General features: G+C 63.0%; 2 protein-coding genes across 4 annotated transcripts; one reads left to right on the top strand and one right to left on the bottom strand.

The window, feature by feature from the left end:
- Window positions 1-405: 405 nt before the first annotated feature.
- Window positions 406-9868, bottom strand: FGR (FGR proto-oncogene, Src family tyrosine kinase). Of its 3 annotated transcripts, none has more exons than XM_030964707.1 (13): window positions 9720-9868; window positions 6036-6096; window positions 5534-5786; window positions 5339-5441; window positions 4970-5068; window positions 4710-4813; window positions 4490-4639; window positions 3893-4057; window positions 2784-2963; window positions 2622-2698; window positions 2394-2547; window positions 1705-1836; window positions 406-1469 (listed from the first exon to the last, which is right to left on the bottom strand). In XM_030964707.1, exons 3-13 carry the CDS (start codon window positions 5772-5774, stop codon window positions 1261-1263), a joined length of 1614 nt encoding a protein of 537 aa, XP_030820567.1. In that variant the 5' UTR covers window positions 5775-5786; window positions 6036-6096; window positions 9720-9868; the 3' UTR covers window positions 406-1260. The 3 variants fall into 3 exon arrangements, with proteins under 3 accessions (XP_030820567.1, XP_030820570.1, XP_030820569.1); XM_030964710.1 differs by lacking the exon at window positions 3893-4057 and adding an exon at window positions 3376-3531; XM_030964709.1 differs by having other exon boundaries at window positions 5534-6096.
- A 1470-nt stretch (window positions 9869-11338) lies between these two features.
- LOC115912903 (digestive cysteine proteinase 1-like) lies at window positions 11339-16837 on the top strand. The gene is made up of 11 exons (XM_030964695.1): window positions 11339-11405; window positions 12455-12514; window positions 12783-12875; window positions 12952-13124; window positions 13826-14069; window positions 14141-14333; window positions 14416-14609; window positions 15234-15325; window positions 15409-15570; window positions 16146-16335; window positions 16650-16837. The coding sequence occupies exons 1-11, from the start codon at window positions 11354-11356 to the stop codon at window positions 16835-16837; spliced, it is 1641 nt and encodes a 546-aa protein (XP_030820555.1). The 5' UTR covers window positions 11339-11353.
- Window positions 16838-19185: the final 2348 nt, after the last annotated feature.

Raw genomic sequence — 19185 nt, 5'->3', positions numbered from 1 at the left:
TGGCCTCTCCCTACATGGCCTTGGGGTCAGGGGGATTTCTCTGCTCCCCCCTTGGAGGAGCCCCCCAAACCTGTGCCCTGGGGCTGGAGGGGGTGAGGGGACATCCCTCAGTCCTGGCTTGGCTGAGCCTGGGAGCCCCCCTGCCCCTCGGGATGGGTGTTCCCACCCCAAATCCCAAACCCTGTAATTCAGGGCTGCCCCCCAGCTCTGAGCACCCCCAGTGCTTTTGCCCACCTGGGGCAGCTCGTCTCTCTTGGGGCAGGGCAGGGGCAGAAGGACCCGGGCTGCCCCCAGTTTGTTAGAAAGGTTTTATTTCTCTGTATTTACAGACTTCATTTAAAAAAATAAACAAATCCCTGCCCTGCCCTTCCCTCCCGCCCACGGCACTGCCCACCCACAGCCCTGCCCTGGGGGTGCGGGGGCGCTACTGGCCATGGGGAACAGGACTGAGACCCCACCCAGAACGGGGGTGCCTGGAGGGGCAGCAGGCAGGGGGGCGCCCTCCATTCACATTGACATCCCCCAGACCCCCCTTGATTCCTGCTGCAGAGGGCTGAGCCAAGCCGGGGCTGCCCCCATCCCGTACCCTCGTCCTGCCCCGCGGGGCAGGAGGGAACAGCCCCTGGGGCAGAGCTGCCCCAGCCTGCCTGGGGGCCCCCCAGCACTCCCTGTGTCCCCCCTGGCCCCCAGGGCAAGCACGGTGGGTGTTTGGCTTTCAGGACTTGGCTCTACCATAAAGCAGAGGAGATAAGGGGGGGGACAAGGGGATCCCCCGAGTACTGGGATCCCTTGGGAGGGTCGATGGCTGCTTGGGGGAGGCATACAAAATCTTATAAATTAAAGGAGACAACAGGGGAGGGAGGGTTGAGATGACCTCCCACAGGTCAGTGCCAAGACTTTGGGGGGCTGAACCCCCCCAGCTGTGCTCCCAGAAGAAATGGGGTGGGGGCTGGCATGGGGAGCTCCCCCCTTGCCCTCTGCTACTCTGTGGGTCTGGGGGTGTCCGGGGGGTTCACAGCGCTCCCCACAGTCCCCCCTGCAGCCAAAGCCCTTCTCAGGTTCAAAGCTGGGTGTGAAGGCAATAAAGGGACTGGGGGAATGGGGGGCTGGGGCACATAGTTGTCTTCTCTCTGAGTCCAGCATCCTTGTGCAAAGCCCTGTGCCCGCCCTGAGCACAGACAAAGGAAGCAACCCCCTCTAACGAAAAAAGAGATTCACCCCGAAGCCGCCCCAGAGCCTCCTGGCAGTGCCAGCCCTGGGTCACTGGTTGTCCCCGGGCTGGTACTGGGGCTCGGTGGCGGTGAAATAGTCCTCGAGGAAGGACTGGAGGTACTCGAAGGTGGGGCGCTCCTCGGGCTCCCTCTTCCAGCACTGCACCATCAGCTCGTGCAGGGAAGGGGGGCAGCTCCCCGGGCACTGCATGCGGTACCCCCGCTCCACCTGCTCCAGCACCTCGCGGTTGTTCATCCCTGCGGGACAAGGACCCTCCTGCTCAGTGACAGCACCCCTGGCACCAGCCAGAACTGAGTGGGGACACTGAGGCACAGAGTGGCACTGCCCTGGGGTTTGGGTAGGAGCCCAGTTCAGCACTGGTCCCTCTGAGGGGGAAACTGAGGCATGGGACAAGCCTTGCCAAGGAGGTCAGCCCCTGTCCGTGCCCTGCCCAGCCCACGCCAGGGGTGCACCTGCCCCAGTGGGCCATACCTGGGTAGGGCACGCGGCCTTTGGTCACCAGCTCTGTCAGGAGGATGCCAAAGGACCAGACATCTGACTTGATGGTGAACCTCCCAAAAAGCGCAGCCTCCGGAGCCGTCCACTTGATGGGGAACTTGGCACCTGCAGTGGGACACAGGTGAGCCATGGCTGAGCTGCACCTGAACCCAGCGCACCCTGCACCTGGTGTACCCACCTCTGGGGACAGCCCACACCTGGAACATCCAGTACCAGAGGCACCACCACCTGAACTGCCCTGCTGAGGCTGTCCTGCCCCCGGGGTACCCTGAACAGGGGGCACTGGGGGCACCCACCACCCGTGACACCCTCTGCCTGGGGCAGCTCACACATGGGACACCCAGCACCCAAGGCACTGGGGATACGCTGCCCTTGGGGGTACCCATCACTTGGGACATCCAGCAACCAAAATATCCATGCCCTGGGCACCTGTCCCTGGGGGCACCCATTCCCTGGGGCACCCATCCTCAGAGACACCCATTCCCTGGGTGATCCAAGGCATCCATCACCTCAAATACCCATAAATTTGGGGTGTCCATCCCCCAGGACACCCACTTCCTGGCACACCATAACTTGGGGCATCCAAGCCCAGGTCACCCAGCCCCGTGATGGCCATTTCCAGGCTAGGGAAGGCAGCAGGGGGACACTGTGGGCGCTCCCACCCTGCCGTGCCGTGTACTCATCATCCTCGATGAGGCGCGCGAGGCCGAAGTCAGCGATCTTGCAGACGAGGTTGTCTCCCACTAGGATGTTGGCAGCGCGCAGGTCCCGGTGGATGTAGTTCATGCGCTCGATGTACGCCATGCCTGCCGCAATCTGAGGGGGACGGAGCACTGGAGACCCCCAGCACAGCCCCGGGGTGCCCCCCACCCCGCACCAGCCCCCCGTACCTGGGCAGCCATGTCCACCAGCTGGGGCAGCTTCAGGTAGCGCCCATCCCCGTCCTTCAGGAAATCCAACAAGCTGCCTGCAGGCAGAAGGAGTCACCGTCAAAGACCACAAACCCCACGGGTGCCCTCCCTGTGAGCCCTCCAGGCAGTGCCCCTGCTCACCCTGGCTCATGAACTCGGTGACGATATAGATGGGCTCCTCCGACACCACGGCGTAGAGCTGCACCAGCTTGTCGTGCCGCAGCCGCTTCATGATCTGGGCCTCCTCCAGGAAGGCCTCGGGGGACATGGTCCCTGGCTTCAGTGTCTTCACTGCCACCTTTGTGGTGCCATTCCATGTCCCTGCATTGGGGACGCAGAGTCACCATGAGCCCAGGGGACAGCCAGCCCAGGACAGAGGGCTGTGTGATGGAGAGGTGTGTGCGTGCATGCTTGTGTGGATGGGTGGATGGGTGGATGGATGGATGGATGGATGGATGGATGGATGGATGGATGGATGGATGGATGGATGGATGAGGAATCAGGGCAGGGCAAGGAAGGGATCCCTGGGCAGGGACTGTGATCCCACTGCATCCCACCCAGGACAAGGAGTTCTCCTCACCCCATTCCCAAACCCTTTGTGGATTCTGTGCCAAGTTTCAATCTCCCCCACACAAGTGGGTAGCTCCTGGCACCCTGTGGTGCTCCCTGCCAGGACAGGAGGAACCTCTGCCTGCTGTGCTCCCCCAGCCCTGGCCGGCCAGGACAGCCTTACCCATCCACACGTCTCCGAAACATCCCATGCCAAGTTTCCTGTCCAGGGTGACGGATTCCCGAGCTATCTCCCAGGCGTCCTTAGCTAATCCCAGGGTCTGGGGCTTCACAGCAGGGCACGGGTGGGTGAGCAGATGGCACAACCCGTCATTGTACTCTGCAGGGGATGGGGGGCAGGCAGGGAAGAGGAGGGAGGGGATGTGATGGGATGAAGGCAGCATGCATGCGTGGAGGAAGCAGGTGATGCCAGAGGAAGAGGATGACAAAGGTGGGACCCCCTGACCTGGTGCTGTGGTCCCATCTGCAGTGGGGGTCTGCTTGCCCATGCAGAGGTGACATGGGGCATCCTGGGGGACCCATGTGAACCCAGAGCAGGACATGGGATAATTCCTCATGCCAGCAAATCGGTGTCTCTCAGCCTGTCCTGGCAGGCACGAGCTTTTCCCAGTGGGGCACCAGGCCTGGGGGTACCCCCATGTCCCCCCTGCCTCTTGCCTGGCTTGCCCACCAGGCCCTACCCATCCAGACTTCCCCGAACTGCCCATTCCCCAGCTTCTTGAGGAGCTGGAGGGACTCGCGGGGGATCTCCCACACGTCTTTGGTTTTGACTGAGAGGTCGGCCAGTTTGGGGGTTCCCTTGTGGCACGGCACAGCCAGGCGGCAGCACAGCCCAGCCGCCCGCTCTGCAGCACGGGAGCAGGGAGGGGACAGGAGTCAATGTGGGCATGGAGCCCCCAGCCCTCTGCTCCCCTCCCAGCCCTCCCCCTCCCCTCCACCGCCCCAGCATCACCAAGGCTCCTGGATCACCCATCACCCCCAGCACAGACATGCACCCCCTCCACCTGCCCCAGGGACAGCCCCACAGCCCCTCGGCTGGGCTGGAGCCCCAGGCCCCCCAGCTGCACCCGGGGTCATGCCCACCCACAGGAGACAACGGGACCTCCCTGCCCCCTGGGCATGGAAAAGGGGAGACTCAGGGAGCCCCCTAATGCCACCAACAGAACAGCCCCCTCCTTCCCCAGCTCAACCCCCCCAGCCCAGTCTCTTACCAAAGGGTCTCCTGAGCTTTCCCTACCCCTCCTATTGCCCCCCTTGCACCCCTCACCCCACCCTACCTATATAGTGCTGGACCAGCTGCTGGACAGTGCTGAACTGGGCACGGGTGGTGATGTAGTACCCCCCACTATCCAGTTTCCGAATCTTATAGTGCTTCACGTGGTCTCCCTTGGCCTCATCCCAGTCCCGGATGGACAGGGAGTAGGCACCTACATGGGGACACAGGTCAGGGAGGGAGGTGGGGCAGAGCCCCTGGTGTCCCCAGCCCTGTGCCTGTACCTTTGGTGGTCTCACTCTCCCGAATGAGGAAGGTGCCCCTGGAGTTACTGTGGCACAGGAGCTGCCGCTCCGCGTCCTTGCGCCCGATCTTCCCAAAGTACCACCTGCCACGGCGAGGGGCTCAGCGCCAGGATGGCGCAGGAGGGGACCATGGAACCCCCGTGCCAGCACTGCGGCACTGCCGGGGCTCACAAGGACACCTGGGCCCGAGGCAGGTGGGGTTGGGATGCGTCTCCACCCCCTTTTTTCCTGCTACTCACTCTTCTGCCTGGATGGAGTCCACAGGGGCCACGTAGTTGCTGGGGATGTAGCCCGTGGCTCCCGAGCTCAGTGACCTGGCCTCCCACCAGTCCCCCTCCCTGGGCAGAGAAACAGAGAACGTGGAGGAGGAGGGACAGACAGACAGATCCGCCACCCCACCTGCAGGCAGCACCCCGGACCCCGCTCTCTCCCACCCATCTCTGCTGAGAGCACTCAGCTCACGACCCTGGCCCTGGTACTGAGTGATGGAGCCCAGACGGAGCTTGGGTCCCCAGCGTGGCGCCTGCGGGGGCTACCCAAGGCACCAAGGCACCTGCCCGGGGTGGCATGGGGGTGCTGGGGGTGGCAGGAGGTCCGGGGGGGCTCACGTGTTGTTGATGATGTGGAATTTCTCCCCTTTCTGGAATGTCAAGTCATCCTCCGTCCTGGCCTCGTAGTCGTAGAGGGCGATGAAGAGTGTCACCCCCCCGCCTGTGGCACACGGAAAGGACCCCGGTGACCCCGGGGTGGCAGCCCAGGGGTGCGGCAGGACGCCCCTCCCCAGCACCGAGCCGCCCGCTGACCTGAGATGGCCCCGCTCCGCGTCTGCAGCACGCCGGAGGCGAAGCCCCCGGGCTCCGCAAAGGACGGGGCCGAGGGCAGCGCTGGCCCCTGGAAGTTGTTGAAGTCGGGGATGCGGGTGAAGATGGCCCCTGGCTGCGTGGGGTCGGGGTCGTACTGGGAGGCAGGGGGCTGCAGGGAGCCCCCCTCGCCCCCTGCCTGCCCCTTGCCAGCCCCCCTCTCTTTGCAGGGCACGCAGCCCATCCCGGGCACCGCCTGTGGGACAGAGGGTCCGTGAGCCCGCGCCCCGCTGGCAGGGGGCACACACGGGCGCCAGTGCACGCATGGGGAGAGGCCCTGCGGGCAGGCACCCTGCCACCCCCCAGCTCACACACTGGACAGCAGCGGGACACGGGGGTGCCCGTGGGCACGGCCAGTGGCACTGCTGCGGGAGGGCTGTGCTGCCCGGGGGACCCCACAATGTCCCCCTGGCACCCGTGGGTGCTCCACGGCAGCCCCACTCACTGCGACGGCTCCTCAGGTCACTCCAGCTGCTCCATGTCCCTCCAGGGAGGAGAAGAGTCGCCTGTGGACACCAGGGAGGGCGTCAGGTGGGGGGCAGCGCCCTTGCATGGGTTCAAACACCCTTGCCATGGGCTGTAACACCCCTTCATGGGATAAAATACCCCTGTACAGGCTGCAACACCTCTGCATGGACTGCAGCACCTCTTCCAGGGCTGCTGCGCCCCTGCACGTGCTGAAACACTTCTACCAAGGGCTAAAACACCCTGAATAGATTGAAACATCCCATGACAGGATGCAACACCCCTGCTATGGGCTACAACACCTCTACACAGGCTGCAACACCCACGACACGGGCTGCAACACCACTTGCATGGGCTGTAACACCCCTGCCTGAGTTACCACGCCCCTGCACAGACCAAAGCACCATGCACAGGCTGTGATACCCCTGCACGAGCCACAACACCCCTGCATGGGCTACAACATCCCTTCAAAGGCTGCAACCCCCCTGCATGAGCTAAAATGATCTGCATGATCTGCAACACCCCCACAAAGCTGCAGCATTCCTCCGAGGGCTGCAACACCCTGGTGTGGGCTGAAACCACATCCTCAAGTGAGTTTTTCTCTCACTGCGTCCTCACCACACTGCTCATGTGCTTTCAGGCCATGTGTGTCCCCGAGGGGAGCCAGACCCCAAAGCGTCCCCATCCCCACAGCCTCTGCTTGGTGGGGATGGGTGTTTTGGGGAGCGAGGTCCCCGCTCACATCGCTGTGGTCAGCACAGGCTCTTCCGGCCACATGTGCTGAGAGAGAAGGTGTCACAGAGGAGGAGGAGGAGAAAATCGGACCTCTCTTGTCATGGCTGTATGGACATGTCCATCCCCAGCCCTGTTATTGCCCTAGCTGCTGGACAACCACCCACACCAGTCTGCAGCATGGCTCTGTCTCCAGCGGAGAGCAGAGGGAAGGAGCAGGAAGGAGCAGGAGGAGACAAAGGTTTGGGGTGGATGAGATGTTTCAGGCAGGTTTTCCCAGTCACGGTTATTGATTCCCTTTCCTCTCTCTCAGTAGGGGTGGAAAGAGCCCAGCTCTCCCCTTCCATCTCTGCTTTCCACACTGGTGGTGTGGCAAGGCCGCAGCCGTTGCCAACAGGGCAGCATTGCCAAATCTGAGGGAACTCGGCTGGTTGGGGGCTTTATTCCTGATAATTAGTGGCTATTTAAACTGATGAACAACGCTGGCTCTCACAAACCTTGTCCCCCCTGGGTGGGAATCACCCCCCCACCACATTCAGAAACTTCCCATTTTGCTGAATTTCAGCGCTGACCAAGCAGTGGAGTTGCCACAGGTGCCAGCAGGGACAGGGATGGCAAGGAGCATCTTCCAGGCAAGAGGAACCCCCCTGCGCCACATCGAGGGTTCAGATGGTGTGCAGCAGCATGGCACCCAGGCTTCCCCTTCCCTGCACACCCGAGAGCCCCCTGAGCTCACCCCAGGGTGGCTCCATCCCCTCGCTGCCCACGGGAAGCGGACGCAGCTGGTGCCGTGTCCGATGGCTGCACGGGGGTGTCTGGCTCCAGCTCTCCCCAAAAGGAGCTGTTGGAGCCGGGGAGCAGATGGCAGCTGAGCCCTTCCCGTGCTGCCAGGTCCCGCCCGCGCTGAGCCCCGGCCAATTCATCACCCCTGTCCCGCCGGGCAGGGCTGGGCACGGAGCAGCCACATCCCCGGCTGCCCCTCCATCTGTTCCCCAGGCCCCTGGGACACGGGGCAGCTCAGCCCCGTCCCCAGCTGCTAGACAGGGCACAATATCCCTTGCACACCAATTGTCACCCCACATGTCACCTACAGTGCTGAGGTACCCCTGCCCTGCATCATGGGCTAAGTCAGGCTCTGGGGGATGCAGCCACATGGAGCCATGTGGGGTGCTGGGAATGTCACACCCCGTGCTGTGGGGACAAGCCATGGTGGCATTTGCCAGGCTGAGGGGGCCACGACGCCCTGGGCTGCCAGAGGAACTCACACAGAGCTAGGCAGTGGGAAGAGGAAGCAGCAGGAGCACGGTGTGGGCTGGGGGGGAGGAAGAGGATGGTGCTGTGGCCATCAAGGGGCCACAGGACTGGCCGGACCTCATGCCTGGGGATGGTGACAGCTGGGAGGGTCAGGCAGGGATGACGGCAGGGCTGCAGCCCCCTGGCTATCCTGGATCCCTCCATGCCTTGTCCCACACTGTCATCCTGCATTTCTCTGTGCAGACCCAGCTCCTGCTCCCTGGGAAGAGGAACTGAGAGGGCTGCACAGCCCAGCCTGGTGCCACCGAGGTTCCTCTGTCCCACTGTGGCTCTGGAGCTCCCTGGGCCCAGCAGGAAAACTTGGGCATGAGGCAGCTGCAGCGCAGAAGGGGAAGGTGGCTCATTAGGACACAGGACATGGAGCTGTGTCACCGTCCCATGCTCAGGACCCCACAGACCTGAGGAGGGGACAAGAGCCCACATCTGCTCCTTGTTCCAGCTCTGCGGCAGGTGGTGGCGTGTCCCTGCCCCTTCCCCACTGCCCCCAGCCCCAAGGCCACCCCGATGATACCTGGAGTGGAGCCTGCTGCAGCTCCAGCCCTCCCAGTTCACCCAGTGCCTGGTGAGTCCCCTGTTGCGCCCAGTGGGAGCAGCCTCCTCCAGAACAAGGGGTGCAAGGAGGGATGGCCCCCCATCCCCTGCATGCCCACAAGCAGGGCTATTCCCTGGGGTGAAATTTGAAGGACTTGACACCCCCCAAAATTGATCTTTGCAAGGCCACCTGTCAGCCACAGGACCCACGACAGAGGGGTCCCCTGCCCCTCTCCCTGGCACAAGGTGCTCAGTGGAGAGGGAGCCCCCCTTCCCCGGCCTTCCAGCCCCATCGCTGGCTGGGAAAGCAGGATTTCCACTGGAAGAAGAGCAATTCCCGGATCCAAGGGGCTGCAGGGGCGGAGGGAGGGGGCCGGCCAGGGCTCCAAATACAATGTCCCGGGAGGAGCGGGGTGGGGAGGGAATTGTGCAGGGCAGGAAGCAGCGAGTTCCTGTCCCTCCTTGGGACACACCAAGGATCAGGGACGAAGCAGAGCTGCAGGGACCGGGGGGGAGCATCCGCCCCGGCCAGGGCCTGAGCCCCTGCAGCTCCCCCAGCCTCAGCCACGGAGAGCTCAGCCTGCAACATCGCCCGGTGCGCTGGCTGGGCTGGGAGCCCCCGGGCACCTGCAGGGATTGAGGGCACAGGTGTGTGTATCCCAGGGTGTCCCGTCCCCTCCGCAGCCTGCGGGTCCCGCACGGTGAGGGCTTCATGTGCTCCGCAGGCTCCTCGACGTGGTGTTAATCCCATTTAGTGCCGGGATGGTGAGCTGGAGCTGGTGGGTGCCCCAGACCTTCACACACACCCTGCTGACCTGCTGCCCCCCGGGATGGCGAGGACGGGGGTCTCCTCCCACCCTCGGGCACTCCCAGGGCAGCAGTGAGGGCACAGTGGCAGCAGCCCCCAGCAGTCCCCGCCAGTGTCGCGGGACTCTCTGTCCCCCAGCGCAGTGGCCGCCTCCCGCGGGACCCGGAGCCACCCCGCACACAGAGGGGCCATCTCCCAGCAGCAGGGCAAGGGGATTGAGACCCCCCCACTGTCACAGGGCTGAGCCCGCACACCGTGCCCCTCGCAGCGCACACGTACCTGCTGCCGTCAGCGCTCCTGTCCGGCTGCCATGGACCCCCTCGCACGGGGCTCCCTCCGGGACCACCGGGCAGCCCCGCTCCGGCCCGCGCCGGGGCTGCGGGGGCGGCGGCCGTGGGAGAGCGGGAGCGCCCGGCCGTGAGCTTCCCCTGTCTCTGCTCGGCTCTGGCAGCCGAGCAAGAGCTTCCCCTCCCCTCGCCCCCCCTTCCTCCCCGCGCTCGCAGCAATGGTTCATTGTACCAGCCGGCCCCGCCGCTGCCGGATCGCCCTCCGGGTCACCCCCGGGCCACCGCGGGGACCGCAGCCTGCCCGCGGGGCTGCCACGGCGGGAACGGCGGCAGGGGCTCTCCGGTCCCCAGCAGCACCGGGAGACACCGGCCTGGATTGCCAGGCTCTGCCTGCGGGGATTCACGGGGGATGTGCGGGTCCAGCCCGTGCCGCGGCGGGGCTGCCCGCGCCCGTCCCCAGAGCCTGGCACGGCCCCCCCGAGACCCCCGCCTGTCCCCAGAGCCTGGCACAGCCCCCCCGAGACCCCCGCCTGTCCCCAGAGCCTGGCACAGCCTCCCCGAGACCCCTGCCCGTCCCCAGAGCCTGGCACAGCCTCCCCGAGACCCCCGAGGGAGCGACCCCGGCAGGGCACAACAAAGGGACATCAAACTGAGCACCGAGCGCTGTGGCCCAGCAAGGACAGGAGCAAGGGGCCTGTCTGGCGCCAGGACACGCACAGCAGCCACCTGTCCAGCTGGCGCAGGCTCCTGGGGGCAGTGAACAGCCCACCATGCCTGGGGAATGGCAGGTAGCTCTGAGTTGTGTTTCAGGGGTGTCCCACACGTCCCCGCAAGATGGGCTGCAGCTCCTATGTGGCTCAAGCCAGTCCTGTGTCCATGGATTGCCCACTAGATATCAAACCCCTTATTTACCCCTTGTCCTGATAAAGTTGCTGGTGGGATAACCCCAAGATTTGGCATCAGTCACACCAAGCCACAGACTTCAGTGAGTTCTGGGATTGGGGTAAACCATGCAGACCCCTGAGTGCCCCTGCACCCCCCCTGAGCCCCCTGCACCCTGTGTGATCCCCTTGGACCCTGTCAGATCCTCGCCAGCCCTATCTGAGCCCCCCACATCCTCTCCGAGCCCCCTGGAGCTGGTCCCGGTTCTGCCACACTGTCCTCCCACACAGCTGCGCTGGAGCGGGATCCTTCCATCTCTCCAGAGCCTTCCTCCTCCTCCTGCTCCTGGTCCTGTAGTTAGCCCTCAACTTGTCACCTCCTGACTCATCCTGAGATGGAAGGAAGCCGAGCTGACCCCGGCTTGGGGGTGCCCCACAGATCCCTCCCTGCACCCCCCCGAATGCGGCTCGGGGCGTTCTGGGGCTCATCCCGCACCCCCCGCGCCCGCAGGGCCCGCGTTGCTCCATCCCCGTCCGCGGGGCCCTGCCGGGACACGCCGAGCCCGGGGTGCCCGTCCCCCGCCAGGCACCACCCGGTGCCGGCTCCTTCCCTCCCCGGGGAGGGCCCGGCCGCCGCATTGGCTCCGCTGGGTTTCGCTTAAAGCCGCCGGGGAGCCGGGGAGCCGGGGCCGGGATGGGAGCGCTCCGCTGGATCGGGGTCTCTGCCGGACGAGCCGGGGCCGGGATGGGAGCGCTCCGCTGGCTCCTGCTCTCTGCTCTCTGCATCGCCGTCCGGGGTGAGTGCGACCCCCAGCCCGGCGCTGGGGACACCCCGGGCAGGGGAGGGAGGCAGGGGCACCCCACCAGATCTGCTCTGGAGTCTGGGGAAGTGGTTTTACTGCTCGTTGGGCCCCAAAATTTGCAGTTCCTCCAAGACACAGCTGAGATGGGCGGCAAAGAGGGCAGGTGCCTTGAGGGTTTGGTGGGGCTGGGGGAGGGAAAATAAAACTAAATTGAGGCTTTAACCCACGGGGTTTAACCCAAGCAGGCAGGACAGCCAGGTGTGAGGGGACAGGGGTGGCAGGGTGGCCGTGTCCCCGTGGGAGCCCCCCTTTCTGGGTGCTGATAAAGCCCAGCAGGGCTGGGAGGTGGCTGCAGCCGTTGCTGCCTGTTGGTGCCCCGGGATGGCGTGTGGTGGGCACCGTGGCACAGCCGGGACTGCAGCCGGGGGTCTGTCCATCCTCGCCTCCCCAGGGCCGGGGGCAGGGCTGCTCCCGGCCCTCCCGGGCGGGGCAGGCGCTGTCTGGGTCCGGGCAGGTGCTGCCTCGCTCCCGGCGAGGAGGGAGGGAGATGCTGAGGGAGGGAAGGGCTCGTTCCCAGCAGTTGTGTTGGCGTGGGGTTGCACAAGCCGGGAGCCTGGGGGGAGGCTAGGGAGCTCACTGGAAGATGCCAGGCAGAACCGGTAAGGTCCCTGGCACCCCTCAAACATGCCCTGTGTGTGGGGACAGCTTGGCCGGGTCCCACCTTGGAAATATGCCAGGCCAGGGCCACCAGTGCTGGGGGTGACACTGGGGCATCACCCCAATAGTCACCCAGGAGCAGGGGTTCCCTGGGGGTGCAAATGCAGGGCTTGCTGCAGTGTCATGGCAGGTTGTGTCATGGTGCTGACCCTGGAGGGCGTCAGTGCCTCAATGTCCCTTGGATGTGCCTTTGGATGAGCTCAGGAAGCTCTCTTGGCCAAGGAGGGAAGCCCCAGGCTGCAGAGGAGGGGGGCACTGGCTTCTCCCATCCCCATCTCAGCTGGGGGGACACACAGCGCCCTCACCCTGCCCTCTCTGCCTTTCAGGACAGGACTATGGGCTCTCCCGCCCACCCCCTCAGTTCGGCTCCATCTACCATGTCCGAGGTAAGGGGACCCCATTACCTCCCCATAAGGTGGGAAACCCCAGCACCCTGTGGGGGGGAGCAGAGGATGCTCAGCACGGGTCAGACCAGGCTGTCCCAGTGCCAAACTGGGGCAGGCTTCCACAGCTGGGCGCCCTTCCTGACCCATCACCCCTGGGGCACTGTCTTGGTCAGCTGTGGGTCTGCAGATGCTGTGGGGCTCAGGGAGGGATGCCGGGGTGCTGAGGCTTGGGGCTGAGCTGTGTCCTGTGCCGGGGGCTCCTGTGCAGGGGTCATTAAGCTGCCCTACGCCGAGATCGAGGAGCCCTTTGAAGCCTGGTACAACCTGACAGGGAACAAGAGCCGGATCCAGTACTACGGAGGTAAGAGGTGGCACCCAGCTGCGCCCACCCTGCACCAGCAGGACTCTGTGCCTCAGCTTCCCCTTCCCTGGCACAGGGCAGGTGATAACCTACCAGCTGGCAGCGGTGAAGCCCTATGGGATGAGGTACAAGATCACACCAGAGACGACTGAGAAGGAGGTGAACACCAGGAAGTGCTTCCAACTGCCCGGCTCCAAGGAGGACGTGGTCACGGCTCAGAGCGTCTTCCCCAGCATGAGGGGCTTTAAGGTGGGAATCCTCAGAGCCCAGACCTGCCCTGCCTCCCAAAGCATCTCTGGGCTGTGGGAGGAGGTGCTGGGAGACGCTCCTCTCTGTCCGAGGGCTGCAGGGTCCTGGGGCTGGCCAGGACTTGTCCCCACAGCCCAGGGTGCAGGGAGGGTCACTTCCCCACCCAGATCGGGGCCAGACTCCTGGCTCCTTTCCCAGCCCCAGCAGCCGTGTTGGGACGTGTCACATCCCACACAAACGCTGGCATTTCAGCATGGTTTGGGCAAGCCTCTGCACGGCAGCTCAGCTCCTGCCAGCCCCAGCCTGCGTCAGGGCTGGGCACAGCACGTGAGCAGTGGGGACAGCAGCTTGTCACTGAGCTGGACACATGCCTGCATGGCGAGAGCTTGGAAACATGCAGGAAAAACCTGAAATCTCTTCAGGGTTTTGGAGAAATGGTGCAGCCAGACTCCCTGCTATGGGTGCATAGATTGCTGTGCACAGTGGAGTGTCCCCAGGGCACCGCTGAGCCAGACACGGAGGTCTGCCCTGTGTTGCACCCCATATCCTCGCCCCAGTTTCCATCCCACGCATGGCTGTGTGCCAATGGCCATGGAGCCACTGGATCCAGCCGGAGATCACTGGGTTGTGCAAAGGGCTGGCTGGGCAGCAGGTGCCCTGGGGGATGTTGGGGTCCCCTCGCTGAGGCCATGTCCCCCCAGTTCCTGCGGGAGGAGTACTATGAGGGCCGGTACTGTGCCGTGTGGCAGAACGTCACCCGCTGGGCGCAGAAGAAGAACGTCTACACCCTGTGGGTGACCAACTCCAGCTGCGGGGTGGCCCCCGTGCACTATGAGATGCGGGGGTACAACAGCCTGCTGGGCTCCCACTACGACAAGTATGAAATCGCCTACACCGACTTCGACAACAGCTACCCGCCCTCCGTCTTCGACCTCCCCGTCAATGGTGAGCCAGGGAGGGGCCCCCCGTCCCGTCTGTGGGGCTCGGGCTGACAGGGCCCTCTCCTTGGTCCCCAGAGACCAAGTGTGGGGTGCTGCCGGGGACGGTGGCGGAGCACCGCGTGCTGGCAAACCCCATGGAGGACCTGGTGGGCCAGCACCAGCCCTGGGCTCACCGCGTGTTCCATGAGTACCGCCGGCAGCTGGGGCGGCGCTACGGCTCTGCGCGGGAGCTGGAGCACCGGCAGAGCATCTTTGTGCACAACATGAGGTACAGCTTGGGGGATGAGGGGCGCTGTCACTGCCAGGGGGCGGCGGCAGGCCCAGCTGGCGCTGTCCCCACCTCGGTGCAGGTTTGTGCACTCGCGGAACCGCGCCGCGCTCTCCTACACGCTGTCCCTGAACCACCTGGCCGACCGCACGCCGCAGGAGCTGGCAGCGCTGCGGGGCCGCCGCCGCAGCGGGACCCCCAACCACGGGCTGCCCTTCCCCACCGAGCTCTACGCCGGCATCATCCTGCCTGAGAGCCTGGACTGGCGCATGTACGGTACGTGTGGGTCAGGGGAACACCAAGGCGCTTCGGGAGCGAGTTCTCCTCAGCCAGGCCTGCGCTGAGTGCCACTGAGCCCCCTGCTCCCCATCACTGCACTGAGGAGCCTGTGGGACTGTGCCGTCCCTTGGGGTGCACCCTGTGAGGTTGGTGAGGCACTGGAACAGGCTGTATGGAGAAACCAGGGCTGTCCAAGGCCAGGGTGCACGGGGCTTGGAGCAGCCTGGAGCAGTGGAAGGTGTCCCTGCCCATGGCAGGGGTGGAACCAGATGGTGTTTGAGGTCCCTTCCAACCGAAACCATTCTGTGTTTCTATGACTAAAGGCAGCTGGGTCAGCACTTGGCCCTGAATTCACTCTGGTGCCCCAGGGACAGATGTGCCATCTGAAGCAACATCTGGCTTCACCCATGTCCCCACCAGCTGGGAGTGACACCCCCAGAGCTTGCCCCTAGCCAAGGTGTGGGGGTCCCAGGTTTGCTAGTGCATTTCCCCCCTTCTCAGTTAGCACTGAGATCTAGCTGTGCTGCCTCTGGACCTCAACTCCTGCCTCAGTTTCCCTTCCACCTGCCTCCATCCCTTGGTGTCAACCCAGTTTCTCCTGCCCTGGCCTGTTGTCCCCAGGCGCTGTCACCCCTGTGAAGGATCAGGCTGTCTGTGGGTCGTGCTGGAGCTTTGCCACAACGGGAGCCATGGAAGGTGCCCTCTTCCTCAAGGTGGGAGCAGGGCTGAGCCCCACGGTGTGGATGGGAGCCTGCAGGGTGCCTGTCCCCATCCCTGGGCTGTGTCCCCCCCACAGACCGGCGTGCTGACCCCCCTGTCCCAGCAAGTCCTCATTGACTGCTCCTGGGGCTTTGGGAACTTCGCCTGCGACGGGGGCGAGGAGTGGCGAGCCTACGAGTGGATCAAGAAGCACGGGGGCATTGCCAGCACCGAGTCCTACGGGACCTACAAGGGCCAGGTGAGGAGGCCCTTGTCCCTGGTGGCCTTCCCAGCATCTTGGGGCTTTAAAGCCATGGTGGGACCCATCTGCATGTGAGTCAGAGGCACTCACAGGCTCTTGAGATGAGGATGTCACCTCGTCCCCGAGGCACCAGGCTTCTGTGGTTCACAGTACTGTCAAAGCCAAGCCCCAGGGCTCATCCAGGCTGTTTTGTCACCGTGTTCCTCAGTTTCTCTTCTTGCAAAACAGGGACAAGGCTCCTCCACCTGTGCATGGTGCCATGAGTCACTCCATGCCCTGGGGTACCAGGGACGGAGCAAAGCTGCCTGGGGATGGAGATGTGGCAGCAAGATGCAGGCAACAGCTCTCCAGGGCTTTGGGTGCAGAGCCAGCTCCCCACCTTGTGTCCTTGAGCAACTGGGAAAACACCCCCAGCACCCTGGGCTTGGGAGGACAGCGGGGTCAGAGCCAGGGTGTTCTCACAGCCCAAATTCCAGACCACTGCCTGCATCCGCAGGGCCAGGCCAGGGGACAGGGTCCCAGCGAGGGATCCTGGGGGTCCTGGTCACACTGTGTGTCCCCTGGGTGTGCAGAATGGCCTGTGCCACTACAACCAGTCTGAGATGCTGGCCAAGATCACGGGTTACGTCAACGTCACCTCGGGCAACATCACAGCAGTCAAAGCTGCCATCTACAAGCACGGCCCCGTGGCCGTCAGCATCGACGCCTCGCACAAGAGCTTCTCCTTCTACTCCAACGGCATCTACTACGAGCCCAAGTGCGGTGAGACAGGCAGCACTCCGGGCATGGCAGGCCCTGGGTGCCCAGGGAGATGCCAGAGCACCTGGGAACCAGCTTTTTGGTCAAGGGAGGGGTGGAGGGGATGAGCCCTGAAGTCCTCTGTAGTGCTGGGGGTAGCCCTGATGCTGTCTGGACTGGGATATCCTCTGGGCAGAGATCTTCTCCGGGCAGGGATGGTCTCCAGAAAGGAGTGGTCTCTGTAAAGGGAGTCTCTCTGGACAAGGATGCTCCCCAGACAGACAGTCCCCAGACAGGGGTGCTCTTCAGTGAGCCCTGTCCTGTGTCCTTCCCTGCAGACAACACCCCAGGATCTCTGGACCACGCCGTGCTGGCCGTGGGCTACGGGGTCCTGCAGGGAGAGACCTACTGGCTCATCAAGAACTCCTGGTCCACATACTGGGGCAACGACGGCTACATCCTCATGGCCATGAAGGACAACAACTGCGGGGTGGCCACTGAGGCCACCTACCCCATCCTGGCCTGAGCCACCCCGGCATTCTCAGCACTCAGCCCTGGACCAGGCCCCTCAGTGGAACCATCAGGAAGGTGGGACACAGTGGGACAGCCCCATTCAGTGCTGGACACAGGGCAGGATGGGCACTCAGCACTGGGCTTGCCAATAAAGACGCTGGAAAAATACTGGATGGCTTCTACAGGGGGGATTCAATTGCTGCCCACAGCTGTGCCCCCTGTGCCCCAGGGACACAGATCCCTGTCCCCAGCCTGGTTTTCTTGGTCCTGTGGGACCCCAGGGGCCTCCTGGGGGGGGACAATCCCACCTGGCAGAGCCAGCTGGTTCTCACAGCCAGTCCCAGACACCCGGGGCGAGGGGAGCGGCTCTTCCAGCTCTGAGGTGGAGCACAAACAACCCCAGGGATTTCTGCTGAGATGGGGAATTCCTGGCGTGGGGGAAGGCCTCCACCCTGTGCCCCACTGCCTGAGTGCCTGCTGTGGCTGCGGGTGGGATCTTTGCCACCGGGGTTTGCCAGTGCCACCAGCCAGGCCCCTTCACTCCCGGGGCTGCTCCCCTTTGCACCCTGGCTGTGGCTCAGCTGGGCTCTTATTCTGGGCTCCAGCCATCCTGGAGAGCGGGATCAGAGCACAGGGATACTAAAACAGGCCGGGAAGTTCTCCCTGCCCTCATCCTGGTAGTCTCCCACCCTTTTTTGTGGGGTGCACAGGGGGTTTTGGGGTGTGGAGGGGTAGAATGTAAGAAAATAAAGATAGTGCAGAAGGTAATCTCGCCCCTGAGGACTTGCAGCTATCCTAACTACCAAAGATTAGGAGCAGGCCTGCCCTTGATAGGCCACAGCTCTGACTAGTAAGGATGAGTGCTATAAAAGAGTGGGTTAGCTGGTCCAGAGAGCTGGAGTTTGTTGGCTGTGCTGTGAAGAAGAAGAAGTCAGTGCTGCAAGGAGTTGCCCACGAGAAATCACCAAGAAGGTATGAGAGCTTTTGAAACATGATGGCAGCACTGGGGTGCTCCTGAGCTGGTCACACTCCTTCCATCTTTTCTTGCTCTACCCCAAAACCTCACAGCCATGGGGAAGCCTCACCCCAAGCCAAGGGTCTGGTGCTGTTCTTGGGGTGTCCAGGCCACAGGTCAGCACAGTTCTGACATTTTGGGGGTTCTGGCGCCATTCTGGTGATGTCCACCCTGGGCATGGAGCGGGGTTGGCAGCTGCAGTGGGCAGCCCAGTGAGAGCTGCTGGCACTGCCAGGCTCTGCTCCCCAATTCAAGAGCCCAGGTAGCAGCAGGCAGCTGGGAAGGGAACCTTGAAGAAGGAAAATGCCATCCCTGACTTGTAGCAGCATCTGCACAGGCTCTACCATCCCCCAAATGGGGTTTTGATAGTTGAAAAGTGACATCCCCCATGGCTACACCCCAATTTTGTACAGCAAACCACGGGCAGCACCCAGGGAGCTGCACTTCTCTCCAGGTGATACGACTGCTCTTATCACTGGTGGCAGGTCACCATATTCCCTTGTTTTCTTTCACTTGCTCACCTGCTTATTTGACAATTTGCTGATTGTTGAAGGGGTCTTTAATCATTCCCAGCAGGGAGGCTGGCTGGAATTCATGTCAGGGAGAGGAATGATCACTGCACAGGAATAATGTGGTTTATGCCGTGGGAGTCCAGGTCTCCAGATCTTTTTGATTCTCTTGACTGCAGTCAATAAAACATGCTTTGACTTTCAGGGAACTGTGACTTTCAGGCTCCCCTTGGATAGGTGGTGTCCTGAATTTGCTGCTGAACACAGAGCTGCAAGTTTTGTATCCCCAGGAAGCACTCACTGAAATTCTGCATTCATGGCATTAGGCGTATCACAGTCCTGAGCATGGGTAGTTCAGATGGCTGGGAACTTAGAAAACTATCTATTTATTATATTTGAAAAAGGAAAAAAATAAGAAAGGATATACCTGAAGGAAGGTTTGCTGTTTGCAGAGCCAGATGTAGGTTCTGGCTCCCAGCCCAGCTGAGCTGTGGCTTCCAGACTTCCCTGGACACCCAAACCTCAGAGTGGCTCCAAGTTTTGCAGAGTACAGTAAAGCACAGGCACTCTGAACCCTGATATTTATTGGAAGCAAAGCTCTGCATTTAAGGTTTCCTTTGGAAGAGGCACCTTGCAGGAAACTCCCCAGATCTGATAAATTGGTGGGGAAATATTAGCTGAGGTTGGTGTTTAATGGAGTGAGCACTGTTCAGAGTGGGAGCTGAGAGGATTTGGGACCCACCTTGAGAACCCCATCTCCTCCTTAGTCTGTGGGATGGTTTGGGAGCTGCTGAGATGAGCTGGCACAGGGATGCCAGCCCTGCAGATCCTCCTCCT

This window comes from Camarhynchus parvulus, chromosome 23 (assembly GCF_901933205.1).
Source record: "Camarhynchus parvulus chromosome 23, STF_HiC, whole genome shotgun sequence".
NCBI classification, from domain to species: Eukaryota; Metazoa; Chordata; class Aves; order Passeriformes; family Thraupidae; genus Camarhynchus; species Camarhynchus parvulus.
The sequence above is the reverse complement of the archived record's forward strand: the minus strand, read 5'-3'. Positions and strand labels throughout refer to the sequence as shown.